The 22,496-nt window shown below is 38.8% G+C and overlaps 1 protein-coding gene across 2 annotated transcripts; it reads right to left on the reverse strand.

The window, feature by feature from the left end:
• Positions 1–1,715: 1,715 nt before the first annotated feature.
• rnf167 (ring finger protein 167) lies at positions 1,716–21,666 on the reverse strand. 2 transcript variants are annotated; one of them, XM_037533543.1, is made up of 11 exons: positions 21,364–21,666; positions 13,659–13,753; positions 12,841–12,962; positions 12,454–12,534; positions 11,916–12,056; positions 11,262–11,349; positions 10,537–10,627; positions 7,684–7,789; positions 5,695–5,788; positions 5,311–5,391; positions 1,716–4,273 (listed from the first exon to the last, which is right to left on the reverse strand). In XM_037533543.1, exons 3-11 carry the CDS (start codon positions 12,943–12,945, stop codon positions 3,810–3,812), a joined length of 1,251 nt encoding a protein of 416 aa, XP_037389440.1. In that variant the 5' UTR covers positions 12,946–12,962; positions 13,659–13,753; positions 21,364–21,666; the 3' UTR covers positions 1,716–3,809. The 2 variants fall into 2 exon arrangements, with proteins under 2 accessions (XP_037389440.1, XP_017558415.1); XM_017702926.2 differs by lacking the exon at positions 13,659–13,753.
• Positions 21,667–22,496: the final 830 nt, after the last annotated feature.

Below are 22,496 nucleotides of genomic sequence, written 5' to 3' on the forward strand. Positions count from 1 at the left end.
CAGCCATCCAAAATGGATATGCCACCTCTGTCAAATATGGGACCATCTGTAGAGTCCACAAAGGTCAGAGAGTAGAGACGGCGGATGTGAGAAACGTGTGAAAGGTTTGGACGCTGGCCAAGAGCTGAGAAAACACAGCAAGAAAAACACAAACTGCCGGAAAGAAATACCGCAGTACTGTGTTCAACAAAGCTAAAGGCATTATCGATTATTAATAAGTCCCTTTTGTTGCTGGAGGAATGGCACAGAAGACAGAAAAGGTCAGGGGTCACTCATGCAGCTGCAGTAACATTAGCCTGAAGGTCATTTCGAACTGAAAGGGCAGATGCTTATGACCCAGTCAGACTTAATGTCTGAGGTAAAATTAGTCTCCTTAGACGCGTCACAGCCACAATAACTACTTAAAGGGCCAATATCATGGACAACTCATTGAATTCATGTTTTCGTGATGCTGCAAAAGCCAATACATTTATGTATATATGCCTATTCAACCTACAGCAGTTCAGCTCCACCCACTTACAAAGAGGGTTTCAGCCCAGACTAATTTTTAAATGAGGCAGCTGGTCAGAATAGATTTCATTCAAATTCAGTCACAGGCAAAAGTTTAGGAATTCCTGGTCAAGTAGAAAGAAAAGTTAATCACTAAAATAAGTACATTAATACAAATATAAACATTCTTATACACTATATTTTAGGAAGTGGATATATGAGCTGGATATAGATTAAATAATAAAAACAAAGCACCTGAACACTCACTGTACGAACACACACACACACACACACACACACACACATGTATACCTGGCAAAATTCTAAATTCTAAACAAAATTTGGCACTGCCACTGCCCAGTGATGCCACAGCCATCCATGTCCAGGAACCCAAGAGATTAAAAAGACATGTCCTGTCACTATGGGTGGGTAGGGTGGTCCTCCTTTTCTGTCATATCGCAGGGCAATGCTAGCAAAAGGAGGCAGTTAGCTTATGTGACAGGGCTAGCGGCATAAGTGACATAATAAGTTAGCGGCAGTTTGATAAGATGTGAAGCTGGTTATCAAAACGCTATTGTTAGTTAACAGAACTGCTTTTCTCTTGTAAGAACCAATGTTTATTTTTACTGCATGTAAATACAGTGTTTATATGTGTATATATATATATATATATATATATATATATATATATATATATATACACACACACACACAGCACTGCGCGAAAGTTTTAGGCATCTAAGTAAAATTTTAAACAATTTACCTCAGCAGTGAGTTTATCACAATATACAATAGAATAAAGTCATATTCATAATTCAAATAAACATAAAAACAATAAAAATTAACAAGAATTTCTTGGGTCAATATTTTTCCTTAACCCCTTCCCAGCCTCCACAGACACTTGTTAACATCATCAAATACATCATGAGCTCAATTTACTGAAGCACTGATTGGTCAAACCAGGAGCTGCTTTTTAACTACATATAATACTGGGCTTCCTCAAGGAGAGGCTTGGAAATGGTTAAACACACACCAACATCTCTCTCTCTCTATCTATCTATCTATCTATCTATCTATCTATCTATCTATCTATCTATCTATCTATCTATCTATCTAAAATCATTATTAATTTATATTCTATACATTTTGTATATATTCATACATACATAGATAATCTAAAGAATATGAGCTCAGCGCTCATAATAAATACAGACTCAATACAGTCAGTAGGTAAAATTCTCTTTATGGCACGAATGCGGAGATGGTACAACTCTAGAGAAATCTTCAGTGTAGCACATTAGGAATGAGATTACACAGACACAGGTCTAACATATTAGAAAACTGAAAAAATGCAAAAACAAAAAAGTGAAAATCATTGGTCCCAGTTCTGTGGTCAGGTGCCGTGACTGTAAACCTTCAATTATAGTGTTACCCAAATGTGCTTTAGACTTACATTAAAGACAGAAAAAAATGACCTTCACCTGTCATTTGTCCTCTTAGCTCTGATTCCTATAAAGATATAAACATACAGGTGCGTAGCTTTACATGGAATTACATCACAGACACTGTTTTAATAAAGCTGTATGTATGTACATGTTCAAGTACCAAAACCACACGGTTTAAAGGGAGACCAGAGGATAATTTTCCACATCAGGCACAAATTCATTCACTGAAGTTCACTCTTAAAAATAAAGGTTCCTAAACGGTTCTCGGCTGGGACATACGTTTATAGGAAAAACAAATTAGTGTAGAACTTGTTCATTATGTGCAGGTTCTCTAACTTTCAAATAATTTACAGAAATGACTGCTTGACCAATTCATGCCCAACAGTTAAATCTGATGAAAAATGCCACATTAGAACGTTTTCAGGAGTCGGAAATGACGAAATCTTGTGCAGTTCTACTTTAAGCAGATGTCTAGCAGTACACATTTGAATTTTTTAATGTAATTAAATAATTACATTTACATGTAATTTTCATATTTTTATTCACACTCAAATTTGGATTTACAAAATCGTGCTTTTATGTAACCAAAATATGACAAAGTGATATAAACTCACATTCCGGCCACATAATTTAATTAATGAGAACTTTTTTTTGTCATCGGAGCTCAAAAAGTTATATTAGAATTTCAGATGTGGGCACGATCACGTTAAAGAAATCATCTGCTCTAAACTTCTTTACGCAAACAAAAGTAGTTCTTCTGTCTTAAAAAGAACCATTTTTGGCACCTTTTCTTTTTTAAGAGTCTTCATGAGATCTTATTCCTTGTTCAAAGGAGAGTAAAAGCTTTAATATTATTATAAGACAGTAAAAAGCTTGGAGCAGGAGAATAAACACAGGGTTTGTATACATTCATTTACAAAACCACGAAAGGAAAAAAAAAAGCATGTAGTCTCACACTTATTAACCTTCAGTGACTACGTGTCCCTATGAGCTTGTCTAAATCTCTAATCCAGAATTAGGATGTAATAAAGGGGAATTCCACCAATGTTTCAAAATTTCTGCATAAATTAAAAGGTTTAAACAATGTTATTCAGAGTGGTTTGGTGTGAAATGATCCATTATTTAGAAATTGTTCACAGTGGTGGTGATAGGTACCAGATGTCCAACTCTAAATGTTTTTGTTTTCAATAGTAATTACAAAGGTCTATATTTGTATTGTAGTGACGGCGACCCCTGGCTCCTATAACAGGTTAAACAGCTCTAAATTTCTCAGAAATTTAGAGAAATCGGTGGAATTCTCCTTTAAGGAAAGAACAAGTTAGCTAAAAAGAGACAAGAGTGATCCTCGGCAGACTTACATATCTAATCTGTATATTTACTTCATCATTGCACACCTCGCGTAAAAACAAACAGAAATTCATATACAAACTGGCATCAGGTCTGTATTGCACTGCAGCGCTGTGCTGTAGCGCGTTTCTTTCTCCCTACAAACACAGGCATTGCTCTCTAAACAAGAGCCTCTAAACAAAAACCATGCCGGTAACAGAAAAAAAAAATAAAACTACGGCTGTTATTTTCCATTAATCACAGCCTTCTCAATTCGCGGCAGCCTGCGCCAGTCAGGCATCTTTTACCTCAAGGGGGCGGCGGTTTATTTTATATTCTACAGGTCAGCGTGACTACAGTTGTGTGTAGAAAACTGGGGCCACCAAAGTGCATCCACCCTCCACGTTATTGTAACTTTGCTGTGGCTTTTCTTTACAGCAAAACGGTCCCCAGAAAATAAGAACATTGACCGTTTTACAAAAAAAAAAAATGACCAAAAGAACAATCTGCTTGTTTTTTTTAATCTCTCTTTCTACAGGGCAGCTGCTCTCACACCCCAACGGCTCCACGGCCAATAAGCTGTGCCGTATCATCATCAGAGGGGTGAACATTTTCTTCATCCTCCTCCTCCTCTGTGTCTTCTTCTGAACCTTCAATGGGAGAGTAATACCCTTCGTATCCCAGCAAGGGTGAATCCCGTGTTAGGCACTGTGCAGAGGTTGTTACCGTGGTGACAGCTGGTACTGTGTTGACGGTGGAGTCATAGGTGGTGGCTGGGGGGCTCTCGGAGGACGGTGATGAGGGGTTGGAGGCACGGAGCAAAGGAGTGCGCTCTGACTCCCCACCCCCTGAAGCTACGCCTCCGTCATCATCCCCCCTGTGGGATGCAGCCTCTTCGTCCGAGTCGGAGGACTCTGAATATTCTGGGTTTGAGCGGGTCACGCGCTGCTTACAGACAGGACACGTTTTCTTGGTCTGCGTGAGCCAGGGGTCCACACACTTGCAGTGATAGGCTGAGAAATGACATACAAAAAATAAACAAATAAATAAATAATTTATAAATCACAAGTTAGGACTGCAAAGATTAGTACAAGAGGTTTATGACTAACGATAACTCATCTACAATTTTGATTATGAAAAATGTGAAGAAACTTTTAAGAACAAAATCCATAGAACAGTCATAAGATTCACAGAATCATTCTGACAGAAAGTAATACACGACGGGAAGTGTAGGTGGCAACATGGCATTGATTGTTTTATTTAAAAAGTGATCTATAACCCTTTTAACACTGACAGACTGTAGCACACTACAGGAAGTGTAGGGGATGATGGGACTGTGTGCTTGTTCAATTACAAAAGAAATGCAAGATCTTTGCTTCTAACATGGTATCAGTCAATTTATTATCCTTATTGTTTACTTCACTTTAATTTACGTGTTTTTATTTTATTTATTTATTTATTTAAAGAGGTTGGCACAGTGGCATGGTGGGCAGTGCTAACGCCTCACAGTAAGTAGGGCCTGGGCTCGATTCCCCAGCCGGGAGACCAGGGTCCTTTCCGTGTGGAGATTGCATGATTTCCCTTGTGTCTGCATGGGTTTCCTCTGGGTACTCTGTTTTCCCCCCCACAGCCCAAATACGTGCAGTTAGGCCAATTGGAGATACTACATTGCCCCTAGGTGTGAGTGAATGTGTCTGTCTGTCTGTGACGGACTGGCGACTTGTCCAGGGTGTATCCTGCCTTCCGCCCAATGCTTGCTGGGATAGGCTCCAGCACCCCCCGCTCTCCAGAAGCCCTTTACTTGATTCATGTCATTTAAATAGGCAACTGATTTTTAATTTATAATTAAAAATGCAATTTTAACTAATAAAATTGCTACAATGGTTGACAGAAAGTGCTGGGAATGTGTGTTTGTGTTTACAGAGTCCACACACTCTGTTTTAGATTAAGAAAAGGCTACTAAAAATGAAGTGAGCTGATCAAGAAATTGGAATCAGCCATATAAACTCATGATCAATGCAACCCTACAACCATACACAAGTTTATTTACCATGTGAACATGGCAGAACTCGCAGCTTATCCCCCTCCTCATATTCATCCAGACAAATAGCGCACACGTCATATTCATCACCTGAGAGAGACAGGACAGAAACAAAAAGAATAATTCCAACAATCAGTAGCTGTACCAAGGGACTCTGTCACCCCCTAGCTTCTCTCCAAGTGTTATTCATTGTACTTCTTGATTTATTCATATTCATGTTACTGCACCAGCTAACTGTACTAAAATGGCTAAATGCTGTTTTAACCTGCAGCACTCACACAGGTGCTGCATTTCAGGGGTCAGCAAATCCACACTTATATATAATATAATAATATAAACTAGAACAGTGTAAACAGCGCACTCTGTGGAAATGCTAAGCCAGATGTGTCTTACCTTTAGTGAACTTGTGGATGGGGATCTTTCTCAGCTGCTCTTTTGTCAGTCTGTTCTTTCTCAGCCTCTTCCTGTACTGTACACAGCGCACAACCTGCACACACACACAGACACACTCTTTACTGAACAAATGTCACTGTGGCAGACATCTCAGAAAAGATAAGACAATGCTTTATTAGTCCTACAATAGGGGAAATACATACAAGGTTTTCTTCCAAAAACAGCGATATACGATATGAATACACTACAAAGACAAGACAATTAATGTTCAAACGGACAAACTTTTGTGTTTTTTGCAAATATTCACTCATTTTGAATTTGATGCCTGCAACACGTTCCAAAGAAGTTGGGACAGGGGCGTGTTTACCACTGTGTTACATCACCTTTGCTTTTAACACTCAATAAGCGTTTGGGAACTGAGGACACTAATTGTTGAAGCTTTGTAGGTAGAATTATTTCCGATTCTTGCTTGATGTACAACTTCAGTTGCTCAACAGTCCGGGGTCTCCGTTGTCATATTTTGCGCTTCATAATTCGCCACACATTTTCAATGGGAGACAGGTCTGGACTGCAGGCAGGCCAGTCTAGTACCCGCACTCTTTTACTACGAAGCCACGCTGTTGTAACACGTGCAGAATGTGGCTTGGCATTGTCTTGCTGAAATAAGCAGGACATCCCTGAAAAAGACGTTGCTTGGATGGCAGCATATGTTGCTCCAAAACCTGTATGTACCTTTCAGTATTAATGGTGCCTTCACAGATGTGTCAGTTCCCCCTGCCATGGGCACTAACACACCCCCATAACATCAGAGATGCTGGCTTTTGAACTTTGCGCTGAAAACAATCCGGACAGTCCTTTTCCTCTTTGGCCCTGAGGACACGATGTTTGAAATGTGGACTCGTCAGACCACAGGACACTTTTCCACTTTGCGTCAGTCCATCTCAGATGAGCTCGGGCCCAGAGAAGCCGGCAGCATTTCTGGGTGTTGTTGATATGGCTTTCGCTTTGCATGGCAGAGTTTTAACTTGCACAGATGGAGCAACTGTGTTCACTGACAGTGGTTTTCTGAAGTGTTCCTGAGCCCATGTGGGAATATCTGTTACAGAATGATGTCGGTTTTTAATGTAGTGCTGCCTGAGGGGTCGAAGGTCACGGGCATTCAATGTTGGTTTTCTGCCTTGCTGCTTACTTGCAGAGATTTCTCCAGATTCTCTGAATCTTTCGATGATATTATGGACTGTAGATGATGAAATCCCTAAATTCCTTGCAATTGCACGTTGAGAAATGTTGTTCTTAAACTGTTGGACTATTTGCTCACGCAGTTGTTCACAAAGTGGTGTATATATATATATATATATATATATACACACACACACACACACACACACACACACACACACACACACACACACCCTACATCTAGAAATACTATATACACAGTCATATGCAAAACAATAAAACATGTTAACTTATCATTTAGAACATGTAATGTGTCCAGGGGCATGCACATTTTTCATATGATTGCATATACTATGCAGGCATTAAACATCTGTTCATCAAGATCAAGAAGAACTTTGTCCCAACTAGGGATGTAAGCCATTAACTGAATAACCACTAACCGACAAATAATGAATTGTTTGATTGGTGCTAACAGCAAAAAAAAATAGAATTTGAACAACAGTTCAAAAAGGTAACACTTTTGAAGCGTGCCGCTAAAAACAGTGGATGACGAGCTTATGTTACAAAAACGTCTTACGTTTTAAAAGGAGAAATTTAACCTAATTTCAGGCAGCATGCAACTCTGTGTTTAGTAAGACTGCACAGAGGCAACCCAACCTCCATGTACTGTGACATAACAATCAGAACTTACTTTCTGGCACACGACATTAAGGGGTCAAGCTTCAAGCCAGATAAAGTGGATAATCTGTTCTTGGTAAACAAACAAGGTCTGAATCTCAGTTTATACTACATAATATTTTAATCTCTCACCAGTATGATAACCATGACAATGAAGATGAGGCCCACAACACCAGTGAAGGGGATGAGATAGTAGGTGAGTGGGAAGGAGAAATCCGGTTTCAGGATGACGTAGGCCCTGCAGAGAAAATACAGCACCATCAGAACCCACATCAGGCGGTAGTCCACAGACGTCATTATATCTGGCTCGATCAGCCCCACCAGCACCAAAGCTAAACACATGCAGACAGAGTCAATCATTAGCTTTGCAGGCACTGCTGTCCTCCAATGATAACACGGCAATGGACAGTGAGAAAGTGAAAAGGAGGTGGCTGTCTGAAGTCTTGTGGAATGTAGGTTTCGTTACGACATCATAAACACAAGAGTTCCTTAGGTTCCCGAAGTGACCATTATGATTATTCCAGAAAGGGTAGTTGTGATTGCATATGTCAATCTTCATATCTCAGGAAAGGAAAACAGGCTACTTTGCACTGACAGTTTCAAAAAACCTGTTTTTTAACCCTAATTTAAATGACAAGTAGATGAAGAATCAAATTTATAAAATTCTACACCAAATGCAGTTGATGAACCGAGACAAGTTTGGTGTATATAAAAAGCTGATGCTTCAGACTGGCTGCTAATACAGTTTTATCTATTTAACCTATTGCTGTTCATATTAAGAGATAACAGTGCGTTATACAGTGTTAGAAACCACTTAAGTCCATCAGAGATTACTGAACAACTCCACACTGTTTGAGACAACTGTGTGATTGTTTAGGTATGCAGTTAGTACGATGCTAATTGGTGGGGTATATTGAGGATTTGGAGGGAAAAAAAAACAAAACAAAACAACAGTCATCATACAATGAAAACCACAATAAAAGGCACAAACCAGCACTTTAGTAACATCCATCAGAGAACACAAACTTCCCTAGGCCAGCCACAGATTTAAAAATAAGGCATTTCCCCCATTTTGGAGAGGAGAAATACTGATATTTACTGCATGTAACAGGAAGTGCTGCTTCCTTTCTGAACAAGGCAAATTCACTGAATCATGACATGGTTCTGGGTGACAGAGTCAGGATGTGTTTTTTGCGTGAATCTATATATGCTTGTCTACACACATGCAGACACAATACAAACATGAACAGTATGACTAGAGACGCATCACTACCATTTTTGTTCAGAGTACAATTATGAGTAAAATATTTTTAGTTAGGCCTGGGGGAAAAATATATTCTTAGACACAGTGCGATGCGGATGTGGACAATTCTGAATCGATTTACAAATGTCAAAAATTGATTTTCTAAATTTTAATTTATAATGTAATGTTGATGCAAAAGGCAGAACTTGGAAGTGGGTAAGTGCAGCGCCCGGACAGTCTGTGCATATCAAAAACACAACTGGATGAGCGAAAAATCCGACCGGCTCCCTCTGCATTAAAAGGCAGGTTAGATCAGGAATCACAACCCAAATGATAAGAAGAGCCATTTTGTCCTTTCAACAAAAATGAAAACACCTTGGAAGCCACAACATTTTATGTCCAATAGGTCTCAGTATGCGCTGATGGCCCAGTATAGGCTAAAAAATATAAATAAAAACGCAGATTTACTTTGCTCTGCTTTAAGTTTTAAGCTATAGCCACTTTTCTCTCATCTCCACCAGAAAACTTTACTCAAACGTACAACAGTTTCTTGTAAAATGCCTCTCAACGTGCGATTATTTGTACAGGGCTGCAGTCGCTTCTTATTCACCAGCTTCTTGTTTGAATTTTCCCATTCCACCTTAAATACTGACTGAGGCACCAGAATGTAAATGCAGCACCATTTAAGGTGGAATGGCAAAATCTGGGAGAGAACTTCATCTTTACAACTTTTAACTGTTTGACAGTCTCTTGTTGCAGATTTAACGTACCAGGAAACCAACTGCGCTGCTTATAAATGCAAATAAGTCCATTCATCTCCAAATGTTCGTCTTAAATCTCTCTTTGCCTTTTCGTTCGCTACTAGCTAGGCAAGACTGCGTTGCTATGTGACCCGCAATCTGCACACCAGTTCTCAGTCGTTGAGAACCAGGGCTTTCGCACTATGTTACACACTTTGGAGCTGGGAAATAATTTCCCTTCTCAAAGATATTTTACTGACATAGCGATCCCCACTACCTCAGCTATGTTACCTTAGATTGAGTAGCACTGCAATGAAGAGGAGCAGGTTTTGTTTCGTATTAGTTGTAAGTAAGTGTGTTTCAAAGTTCTGATACTCACTTGTCTTTCAACAAAAGTCTTTGTAGCACAGCAGGAGTCATATCTGAGGCCAATCTGAGGAGCTCTTGTATGAAGTTTTACGCCAAAATATTTTGACTGAGTGGTTGAGCTGAAGCTGAATGTCCTCTAAAGCCAGACAGACACTGTGTGACTTCAGAAATCTTGTTCCTTGTACATTTGAGTAGACCATCATGTTCAGACAATGTCTACGCTTTATATACTCACATTTGTTTATGAGCACAGCACTGCTACACTCTACTTGCTTCACACAGTATCAGTGATACAAGTAAATCACTAAGTATAACACAATGTATATGTATAAATACTTATTGTTGAGGATCAGGAAAAAACGGAAATTATTCAAACACAAAATGTATTTTTTTTAGGGATAAATTTGAACAAATGAAACAAATAATTACTCAGAATTAATCATCTCTCTGTGCATCATCAGCCTGTAGTAACACATAGTTATCAATTTTATATTTATTTATGGGCCATAAAATCCCATGCCCATGAAGTAGTATAACCTCCTTAAGCTTTTTCTGTTATCTCAAACAAAGAACTGGGACTCTCTGTGGGGAAGATGGCTGGCTTTGTTTTCTGTTTCTGTGTTCGTATCTCACCCCTTCTCTGGTAAGATGAAGCTGCGGAGGATCTGGGAGGCATAATAGCTGGTGAACACAGAGGGGATCTCAATCATATCTGCGATGGTCTCTGCAACACATGCACGCAGACACAATCAGACAATTTCCGCCTTAAACAAAGTTATGTGACAGTTTTACCTACATTGTGTAGTCTTCATCTCCTGAAGGCCAGCTGCTCTAACACTGCAGCAACTTCTCCCTGGCTTAAAATATACATATTTATCTAAATTATTGACTATTGTGTTGGTCTATACTAATAAAGACATGGCAGATTAGGTTGGACAATACCAGAGAGTCCCTTAAAAGGACCCATATCCTACATTTCTCTTGTATTTTCCCCCACTCAGGCCCACTTATGAAATCCCTTAGAATTATATAGGCTGCTTTTGTTACTGTGTCTTAAAGACTAAAAAGAACTTTGGGTAGAAATATTCCTAACTGCACTGTGAAAAGGGGAGGCAAAATGTAGACTGTACGATGAATAGGTGGGAGTAATGGAGTTGTTTTTTGTGACCTCACAAAACCTAATTAAAATCGGGTTGTTTTTGCAGCTTAATGTCAATACAGGGACTGCATGGATTGTAGTGTGAATAAAACATTCAAAGAATTCAAAGAAGTTCAAAGAAACGAAAAAGTGAGCAATATGTAATTTTCACTGACCCTTTAAACATTGATTGTTGGAATATTTCGTTTGTGTGTCTCACCATTGCTGTAGTTCATGTTCAGCAGTGTGTTGGAATACATGTTGTGGATAATGGCTGCACTGTAACCGGCCTGCTGAGCGTGCAGCACCTGCACAGAGATAAAAAGAGAAATGAAACTCAGGTAAAAAAAAAAAAAAACAGGTCTACAAATAAATGGACAGAAATACATTCATGACAATCAGTGCTTCAGACTATGGTTGCAATTCTAGTGTTTACTTCTATAACTGAAAGCCATCACCTACATTTCCTGTAGTGTATTACAGTCTGTCAGAATGACAGTGTGGATCATATGAACATTATAGCCCATTTTAGAGCACTTATGTAAACAATACATACGTTTCCCCCAATCTTGCTGATATTTAATCCCTTCAGCCCTCTTTTTGATGCTAGTTTTTCTTTATTCAGACATCAGTATTGGATGCACATTTTACTTATAATATTAATAATAGAATTTTTTAAAATAATAATTTTAGATAATTGCCAGAACTGGCCCGTTTCAATGAATCTATTGCTGTATATGATAATGTTGCATTTACAAAATCATACTCATCTATCATGATGTTCCACGTATCACAAAATATTGTATTGTGTTATACACTTGCCAAACCTTAGAGGTTAATATGAGTGCATCATTTTCAATAATCTGGTGCTAACTTTGATGTCAAAGTTGCAGTCATAGCGACGGATCAGGACAACATATTTAGCGGTGCCGTTTGGAACAGAGGGAGTTGGAGACACTGGAGGAGGACGTATAGGAGCGCAGGCATTCAGTGGATGTGACTCAACCAACAAACCCTGAGAGAGAGAGAGAGCGCGCGAGAGCAAGAGAGAGAGAGAGAGAGAGAGAGAGAGAGAGAGAGAGAGAGAGAGAGAGAGAGAGAGAGAGAGAGAATTAGAGTAAGGCATGTGAACCAAATAAAACAAAAAAAAAAATCAAATAATAAAACAAATATTTAATTTTGTTTTATTTTACTTTTCACAACAAAGAAAAAAAATCTTCGGTAAAAGTAAATGCATGACTGGCCAATACAAGGTTTGCAATAGTACTTTCCCCTCAAGCATTGAACACAAAGTAACAACACGAAAAAAAAAGGTTGTACAAATCAACAGGAAGTTTTTTTTTCTGGAGGAGACATTATTTTAATGCCAGTAAAATACAGCATCTGTGTCTTCCTCCTTTCCTTCTGTTTACCATCACTCCATCCTTGGGCAGCGGAGAGCCGAAGAGAGCAGGCAGATCCTCCAGCAGCATCGAGGTCATGTTACCATAGTGCTGCAACAAGAGGGACACACAGACACAGAGCAGGTCAATTCTCCACAACACTAAACCTTCACTACTGCTGGGTGACAACGAACAATAAAAATATTAATGATAACACACTCCTATGTAAACGTTTGAGTACACATCCTCTACAGAGGACACACATCTGCACATTTTAGTGCACAAACACTGTTTATTTGTGGAATTGAAATTACATAAAATAAATTAAATAGCAGCCTGTGCAAATGTTATGTACATGTATATTTTTCTAAACATGTTAAACTATAAATAAAAAAATAAATAAATAAATACACTCACAGCGAAGATGAAGGCCTGTCCAGGAGATGGTGCCAGGATGCAGCAGAGGGTAAATATCACAACCCCCAGTGGAGTCCCCAAACATGAGAGACCTGCACACACCATCCTGATACACAGGAGGACTGAGGGAGAGAGAAGGAGAGAGAGGGAGAGAGAGGGAGAGAGAGGGAGAGAGAGGGAGAGAGAGGGAGAGAGAGGGAGAGAGAGGGAGAGAGAGGGAGAGAGGGAGAGAGAGGGAGAGAGAGGGAGAGAAAGGGAGAGAAAGGGAGAGAAAGGGAGAGAAAGGGAGAGAAAGGGAGAGAGAGGGAGAGAGAGGGAGAGAGAGGGAGAGAGATTAATGTAAGGTAGAATTTTGTAAATAATTACACCCAAAGGAAAACAATATGCTGGTCAGTATTCACTATTTTATACAATATGTGTCCAGAAGTATCCATTCTTTCCTAAGTATCCAACACTTTACTATGGAGATCATTACACGCTGTGAACAATTAGTGCACCTTCAAATCTTTTGAAGTTAATTAGCATTCTTTTCCTTGTTCTGAAACATCAGGCAGTTTTTTGCTTCGTATGATGCAGCAATTACATTTGCATGAACAGGGAAGCTAATCGGTCTACTTAAATTTGAAACCCTATGGAGGAAAACAAAGAACATAGATGAGGCTCTTTAGTGGGAGGAGTTACAGAGACTCCAAACTAAATAAACACGCTCACTTCCCTTGCAGGTGGAGGATCTTAACTCCAAGACACCACAGCATGGCCTGTCTATCACATGGCTTTGTTATCTACAGCCATGTTTATCCATTGTGGGGGGTACTGACCTGTCAGAGGCTACTGGACTATTAGAACCCTGAACCACAGATAAGAAACTACTTTATCTTGGGGCACATTTTGTCCTTCAGGGCCTGTGAAGCAGCTGAGACACAGACACGGAGAAAAGCATGATTACAAAAACACCACAACAAGACTTTTCCTGCTCAAACATATTGGATTGTCCTTGTGATCATGTTTAGCTGAATCAGGTGTGGATGATCAGAGGAATCAGTAAATTGAATCATACACACTCAAAGAACCATATCGGAGAATGAGGCCCAGTGATTTTATTTGGGACCATAAAACACTTTTGGAAAGGGCTCTAAAATATATAATAAAACTGGTTCTTCTACTGTACAACAGCAGAACCCTCTTTGGTGCAATACAGAACCATACACAAAACATTATCCATCAACATGAAATTCCATTTCACCATGTAACGAACCATTCAAGCACGGAAATGGTTCTTTGAGTGTTTATGGTCCCAAATATAATCATTGGACCTCATTCCCCTATATCTTCATAAGTTTTTTCTTAAATGTGTTCCTGAGGAAGGTCCTAAGGAAAAGGCTTAATTCAGATTCATGACGTGTTCTCAAACCATAGAACTGTTCTCACCTTGGTGCTCTTGAGTGTGCATAGATTCTTTTCTTATCTCTAATGGAACGGGTGACTCAACAGATTTAGAAAATGTTTGAACAGTATTTCTATGCTGGATTATCACAAAGATATTAACAGAAGCATTGAGAAACGTCTAATTTGACGTTCGTCGACCCCTAGAGGGTTAAGCTGTAAAAATGTAAACAGTTTTCAATCCAGTAAAACAACCACAAATGCTTGAAATAACCTATAACCTGAACCATTTTAAAACAGCCATCACAGCGCAAGCCCCAAGATATACATTCAGTAAGTTCTGACAAAGAGGTATTTGCATGTTTGCACAGATTGTATACACTTCCGGTGGCCAATTAGTGTAGCCTATTGTTTTTAAGCACTGTAAACAATACAAGAAGGGCCCGGATGCCAGCTAATGCAACAACCATTAGGACCAAGCCTCAGCTAGATGAGGCTTCGGGAGTTAACTCTGAGCTCTGTTCCCTCAAACCAGTCCAGCAGGAAGGACTCTGTTACGACAGCCAACCACAGAAACTGCCAACGACATGCAGAGTCACAAATAAACACCGAGAGAAACACACAGCAGGTAACAGATTCAAGGACAGAAATGAAGGGAAAGACAATTATCAGGTCTTAGAATTAATTAGATATTAAAGGCCAAAAATGATTAGATATAAATTAGAACTGTCACCATTAATCAGTTTTTAAAAAGTTGAGCTTGAACCTTTTCTATGAATCAGCAGGGACTAGTGTTAAATTCTCCTACCCTCTTAAAAAAATTGTTCTTCAAGGGTTGTTTAGTAAAGAAAATGGTTCTATATAGAACAGAACCCTTTGCATGATTAAGGGGTTCTTCACATCATGAATGGGTTTGTCAGACTGACAGTGAATGCGCTGCAGATTGTTCTGTACAGTGCATTTTCTATATAGCACCCCAAAGTGCTCTTCTGTAGTTACAGACGGTTCTACTTAGAACCATATATCATACACTATCAATCTGAAGAACATTTAATATTTCAAAGAACCATATAATTATACAAAGGGTTCTCTGATTCTTCATGGTTCCATATAGAACCATTTTCTTTACTAAAGAAAGTTTTAATGCTATTGCAATATAGCCTAAGTTTCCATAATACACACATTGTTGAGAGCTGTGATGACGGAATTATTACACATTATATTACCTCAAACATACACAAAGCGCAAAAGAGACGTCATTACATTTCCAACACAAACCATTAGAAGCCTAACGAGGGCCACTCTGCTCTGGCACTGAACCCTGTCTCGCTTGCTGGGGATGAATAACTGTTAAGATACTTTACCTGCATTGCAAAGAGGACAATACAAACAGGGCAGCAATCCAAACGGTGCTTTAAAAAAAATACATTAAACTACGAATAAAACAAAAAATATCAGCTAAAAGAAAGTGCAAAACATTAAAAGGAAAGACTATAGAATTTAAAATGATAAAAAAAAGGAAACTATAAAGGTGAATATAAAAGAACATAACAGCTACGGTACTGCATGTTGTGGATGGTAGTAATTCTATTTACAAATAATGCAATTTAATAAATAAATGTAAAAGTTCCAATGAATGTAAATCTTTTAATATTCAAATAGGTTTTGCTGGAGAATTTTCTGTAGATGGTAGATTTTTGAAAAGGGTTCTACTGTTACAAGCTTGACATCGTATGAATAGAAAAACCCTTCTGCGTGCCTTTTTTGCTTGTCAAAAAGGTTTCTGTACAGAATCATCTAATGCCCTTTCATGATGCAAAGTACCCTTCAATGCAAAGGGTTCTTTGAGTGTTTATGACTTTTTAATAGAATATGAATATTTATTTATTTATTACTAAAGAACCATCTTTAGGACAATTTAAGCCTGGCCGCTGCAGATTTATAAGGTTCGAGTTGATCTTGTTTTATTTTAACAAATGGATGGAGAAATGTTCTGTAGATGGTTCTATACAGAACCTTTTTGAAAAAGGTTCTTTTAATATTCATTGAATGTGTTTTGGATGGTGCAGGTAGGCAATCAATGTTTAAGTAATTCCTTGTTTACAGTTCAGCCTCTGTCTTACAGAAAAGGTGCTGAAAAAACGGACGTTATGTCCTACATACTTACAGCTCATAGTCACGCATGTGACAAACAGCGAGCCTCAGGATTTGCATCTGAAGAGCTCAGTTCTTTAAAAGGCATTTACTGGTAAAGTAACTGCTGTCCAAAGATCAAAACCTATCCTCACTGTTTCACCTCAAATATAGTCAATGAGCCTAAAGTTCTAGTCATAAAAGATCAGCTCCTCTCTTGCTGAATGAGGAGCCGTTCAGCTGTGTGCAAACGTTCGGGCTTCCCTGGTCTAATTCCATGCCTGTGTTGATTTTCTAAGGGGTAAAAAAAAAAAAAACCATCCTGTGCAAACTTTAAAAAGATGGTTCTTCAAGAGTTCTTTACCAAATAAATAGTTCTGTATGAACTATGAACATTCAAAGATCCCTTTGCAAGACTTGTGTGAAATGGTTCTTCAGATTGATGGAGAATGTTCTGTAGATGGTTCTATACATAACCTTTTTGAAAAAATGTTTTATCTAGAACCAAAATGGGTCTTTTAAAATGTTACAAGCTTGATATCATAAGGATAGCAGAAACCTTTCGCACGCTACATGGAACTCGTCAAAAAGGTTCAATGTGGAACCATATACAGAACATTAAAAGAATGATGTAAAGAACACAAAGGGTCCTTTAATTTTCAAAGTTCTTTACAGAACCATTTTTTTACTCAAGAACCCTTGAAGAATACGTTTTTTTAAGAGCGTGAAGTAACCTATATATTTTAGAACTTGTTAGCTACATTAGCCTCGTAGGTCCAGGGCTGAATCTAAAGAGTAAAATTCAGAAAACAAACATATTCGAATGTTGAACTGCATTTGGAGCATGGGGGGAAAATGTGGACTGTTTTTGTCTTATTGCTTAAACACACCACTCAAAAATGCTCTGTAGCTCATTTCCTGCGGTCCAGTGCGGTAAAGCTGCCCTTGGCAAAATATGAACCACTCCCACAGTCACACCGGCACTTAGGCAGATCAGAATACTTTTATTTTTAAGTTAACTCTTAAAAATAAAGGCTCAATTCAAATTAAGAACTGCTACTGCTTTCTCAAAGAACCAAATGACAGACCTAGCATGGTTCCTGGGTGGATTCATGGACTTTGTACAGGTTTATAGAATTATGTCTGTAAACAAGATGAACAAGAACCTTTTTTAAAGTTTAAAGAACCTCCACAATGTTTAATGTTTCAATTATAACGGTCATCTTCCGAGAACCAGACATCCCAGACAAGAACCGTTATTGTAGTGCAGTGCGGTGTGTGTGCTAGGGGCCCATTATTAAGAAATCGATCTAGAGACCAGCACCTGCTTCCTGAGTCATAAGACTTCAAAGAAATGAAACCATGCTGAGTGATTCAGCAAACAGTCAGAAAAGCTCCTGCTCATCCAGCATCCAGTCATCCTTCAAGAACAAGTCCAAACTGGACGGCTTAAAGCAACGGAACAATACTGCTCATCTGAGACCAGCTTCTGCATTTATATCTGGGTCGACGCAAGACGAGCCAGAGAGAAGCTCCATTTCAGATTAAAAAGGAACTTCTAAAGGAACTTCTTTCAGATACTAATCAGGAACGTATTTTAAGAGTTTGATACCACAGCAATTTAATAAGTTGTGTTCTCTTCCATTCATTTTATTATCCCTCATCTATTTACTGCCCAGACAAACGGATGTGATAAGTGCTCTTAACTGACCAATGAAAATCAAGCTCTATTTATGGAAAATCTGTTTTTCATTTCCTCTTGTTTTCTTGTTCCACTGGAGGTACGACTGTGCAGTGGTTTTAAGTCCAACTGTGCACCTTAAACGTTTGGCCAGGTAAAAAGTACATATTTGTACCTTTTCATAATCCAATGTTTTGAAATAGAACAATAAAATAAAAGGCCTGGAGATGAGACGGGGCGTGTGGAGTCAATACAACTTAGAAAATATAATTTCATTGGATTATGGTACAGTTGTGTTCCTTGACCAAAGGTCCTGAGGTGCACCCTTGACGACCTCTAAAATCTTGACCGATTTCTAAACAGACTTGCGCACAATGCCATTTCACCCCTTGCTCCTATCACTTAACCCCACCCCTCTATTTTGCGCATTCACATCTAAGGGTGGGGCATCATGAATCTTGAGTTAGTATTATGACAAATGTGCAAATTTTCCCTTTTAAAAAATTACAAGAATCAGGATTTAGAATTAGAAGAATTCAATATACTATTATACAATAACTCTTGTATTCTCTTATTTGAATGTGGTTTAAATGTATTATGGTCCTTTTCTTCATAAGCATAAAAATCACTTATAGTATGCTGATCTCTTGGTAGCTAGCTAAATTTCCTGTTAATTTTCTGTTTGCCAGTAACTCAGTTCCAAGGGGCAAAGGGACACTCAAAAACAATGGATAGGGGTAAAGATATGAAATAGGATTGGGCCTTAATGTCAATTTGCCACAGAATGTCTTTTTTTTGTGAGGGTGCTCACACTAGATACAAGGGCAAAGAGAGAATAACACACACAACGAGTTTCGGCTACGAATAAGAACTCAAACTCCCAGATCTCCTCAAAGCTAATAAAGCTAAACTTACTGGTCCTGTTTGTGCTCTTATGCCCTGCGAAAGTGTCAACTGGGGATTAACATGTGGTGAGAAATGCTGATATTACAGCGAGAGCTGGAGAACTGGCAGCTGAGCTGAAATTTTTATGAGAATGACCTGACGTCTGGATCCATTATAAACATGATAACGGCTCTTATCTGCCTGTGTTTTACATGCAGCTCCTCTATCTTCCAAAGTTGCTGGGAGGATAAGCTTTGAAAAAAATCAATGATTTGGGAATAAAATCATTCCCAATTGGGAATAAAAACCACAAGCACTTTACAGTTGCATATTCAGCAAACCTAACACAGCTTCCATGTGCCGGCAAAGGGGGTAATATAGCCTTGAGACTTTGGGTCATTGAAAGTTTTAGAGGCCAAATTGGCCACACGCAAACTCATCATTGCTCATTGTTTGTTTTCTCCTTTATCGTGAAGAGCTCTGAAGTCCTTATAGGCAAGTCTGTCCACTCAGCAGCCATCTAGGTATCGTCCCCAGGCAGTTATTTTCACTCATACAAGACCAGACTACCAGCTTTTTAAACGAAAGCCATGTTAACATTTAAAAAACATATTTGAATATCGGTGATAAAATAAAATAATAATAATAAATGAATAAAAAACAGCTTGAACAGTTTGTTCCCACTGCCTCAAATTACCCAAAAAAGTGATTTTTCAGCTTGTTCTGACCACTGCACATGCACATATCAGCCTGAGGGGGAGCTCTTCCTGCTCGTGGCATAACCAGCAAGCCGAGTGGCTCATTTTATTGAAGGAAAAAAATAAAAATGAAAACCAAGTGCCGTGTTGAGTGTTACAAGCTTTCCCATTCATGTTCCATCCAGTGACTGTTTTCTCCTTTATAATTTTTCAGTATGAAGCCTCTGACCACACTGCAGAGCATGAGTCCCTGAGAAGCTTCAGCTTTTATGAAACTCCCAATGCTGATTACTTTTTCTGTCTTTGAACTAAAAGAAACTACAAAAAGCTTTTTCCTCCTGCTCATCTTCCCATATTTATATTTAAAAAAAAGCGCATTGGACTTGATGTGAAGGTTTTGCCGTGTTATAAGTGTCATCAGCTTTTATCATTCGTAAAAAAAAAAAAGGATTCAGTGGAAAAACACGTTATAACAAACTTCAGTTTATGATGAAGAAATTTGGGTTGCTGAAGACGTTTCCTCCTGTAACCACATGAATTCACACATGGCATGTCTCACAGGACAGCTCACTCACTGCTATGCGTAAATGAGACAAATACAAGAGTGAAGTTTCACGCCACAGATTGAAGCACAGAGCACTCATGCACATAAAAGGGAAAAATAATAAAAATATTCATATTCGCTGTCACGATTTCTATTACCACTTGATCCTATGCAAATGAAAAACATGCTAAGTAAACAGAGTTATTATGATAAATACAGCTCCACATGTACAATCAGCTCTCCTATGGGACTTCTTCCCTTGAACGACAGCCTTTTTCATCCACAGAAAACCTACAACGCTTTGGATGCCGTCCAACAGATGAGATTAGTTTCTGCCTTTTGGGGATTCGGCGGCCCCAGGCTAACAGTCAGCATGATTCAGCCATGTGATGTTTCTTAAATCAAAGTGTCTTCTGAGGTTATGAAAGAAAAGAAAGGGAAAGAAAACAGATCCTCCCTGCATGGAAAATAACCAAAAAAGAGGGAGCAGCCTATGATCTCAGCTACTCCCAGGCAAGCTGAAGGAGCTTGGTTCACACTACAGTTAGGAAATACAAATGCACAGAATTCTCTTGCTTCTTGCATGGGACATTTCATTAAGTCCAAACTGTAACATAGGCAGCTAACAAAACAATGCAAAAGAGATCAAATCGCATGCTTCAAAATGTGACTGCATTGGGAAAGTGAGGATTTCTGCCTGTTGTGTAACAGGCAACAATCCCAACTGCTGAACGCCTTAGCCTACATTACGTTTTCAGCACTGAAACTTACACGAATATATAAAATATTACACAATTTAACACACTCTAAACAGCCACCTTACAAGTGAGACACCTTAAAGTGCTTGTCCCACATTTTAAGTTAACTTACCTGAAACATCTCAGACAAGCCGAGGCTGAAGTCAGACTCTCGTTCCAATTTCCCGTTCTTCCTTAAAAGGTGCTGCAGTTGCAATTCTAGGACTTGCGTTCACATAACTGCTGCACCATTTAAGGTGGAACGGGAAACTTCGCACTAGAAGCTGGCGATTAAGAAGCTTTAGGTAATTTGGTTACTATTTTTGACAATAATAAAGCATCACTACAACGCCAAAACAGTATTGTATCATTCAAAGGGCAGTTAAGAGCACTACATTTCTTTCATACCACCAAAAGAGACATTTACAAGCGCAGTTTCAGTTGGTTTGTGAGTGTACTTACGGTTCAGTTGTTAGTTAACGTTAATGCAGATTTGTAGTCAGGTTAGCAACCGCGTCGCTAACTCTTCTTGCCAAAAAACCCAAAAGGACAGAACCAATGTCGTTTATTCCTCACGGCAGCGTTTCAACACAAGCGAGAAGGATTTTTTTTTGTCCCGAACCTATTGGCTCCAAATACCGTAGGTTATGTGTCTGCCATGGTTCGTGGTTAGTGTGAGAAAGCGGCGTTTTCTGGCTCCTTCTTCTTCTTGCTCAGCGGTGTGTTTACGCTTCCAAAACAAGGCCGAGTGAAAGCAAAGCACTGGCCACACCGTTCTCGCGAGATTTCACGGTGTATGCTGAACATACGGTTATCGCGATATTTCGCGGATCATAACAATGGTTGTGAGGTCCTGAAACTTCAATCAGGTGATATTTTATTGACTTTAACACAAAGTCAAACTCGAGCGTGTGCAGTAGAAAAAAACCGAGGGACATTCCTACTGGATAATCCTCCCTTTCTGGGCTGAAGTTATCTGGCTAACTGAGAAATCATGCTTTGATCAGATGACCTACTGGATTTGTGATTATTTCATGTTTTCTTCTTTTAAGATAACTTTCAACTAGTATGGTGGTAAATATATATAATATGGCAAAAAAAGTAATGATGCAATACTACAAAAAGTTTTTACAATACATGATACATCATGCTATAATTTTTTTCTGATATCCGATGAGTTGGAAAAGACATAGCTGTGCTACATTTTAAATAATACCTTTAAAAACTATGAATGCAATGATTATTACTCCATGTCCAAATGTACATACTGCACTGCACTAAACCCAATAAAACAGGGCTAACGAATTACACTCTCTTTGTAAGCAAACAGCCCTGTGATGGACTGGCGATCTGTCCAGGGTGTTTCCTGCCTTCGTGTTTAAGTACTGATTATATCCACAATATGATCAGAAAAGCATATTGTGACATGTTGTGATGTAACTTATCATGATAATGATAAATATTGTTATATTGTCTACCAAAGGAAGTTGTATTACTACTGTACTACTAAAGGAAACTGCTGAAATATTTCTCCCCGTATAGTCCACATTTCTAGTTGCCTGCTGTTACACATTTAGAGTCTAGTCTAGCTAATG

This window comes from Pygocentrus nattereri, chromosome 23 (assembly GCF_015220715.1).
Source record: "Pygocentrus nattereri isolate fPygNat1 chromosome 23, fPygNat1.pri, whole genome shotgun sequence".
Taxonomy (NCBI): domain Eukaryota; kingdom Metazoa; phylum Chordata; class Actinopteri; order Characiformes; family Serrasalmidae; genus Pygocentrus; species Pygocentrus nattereri.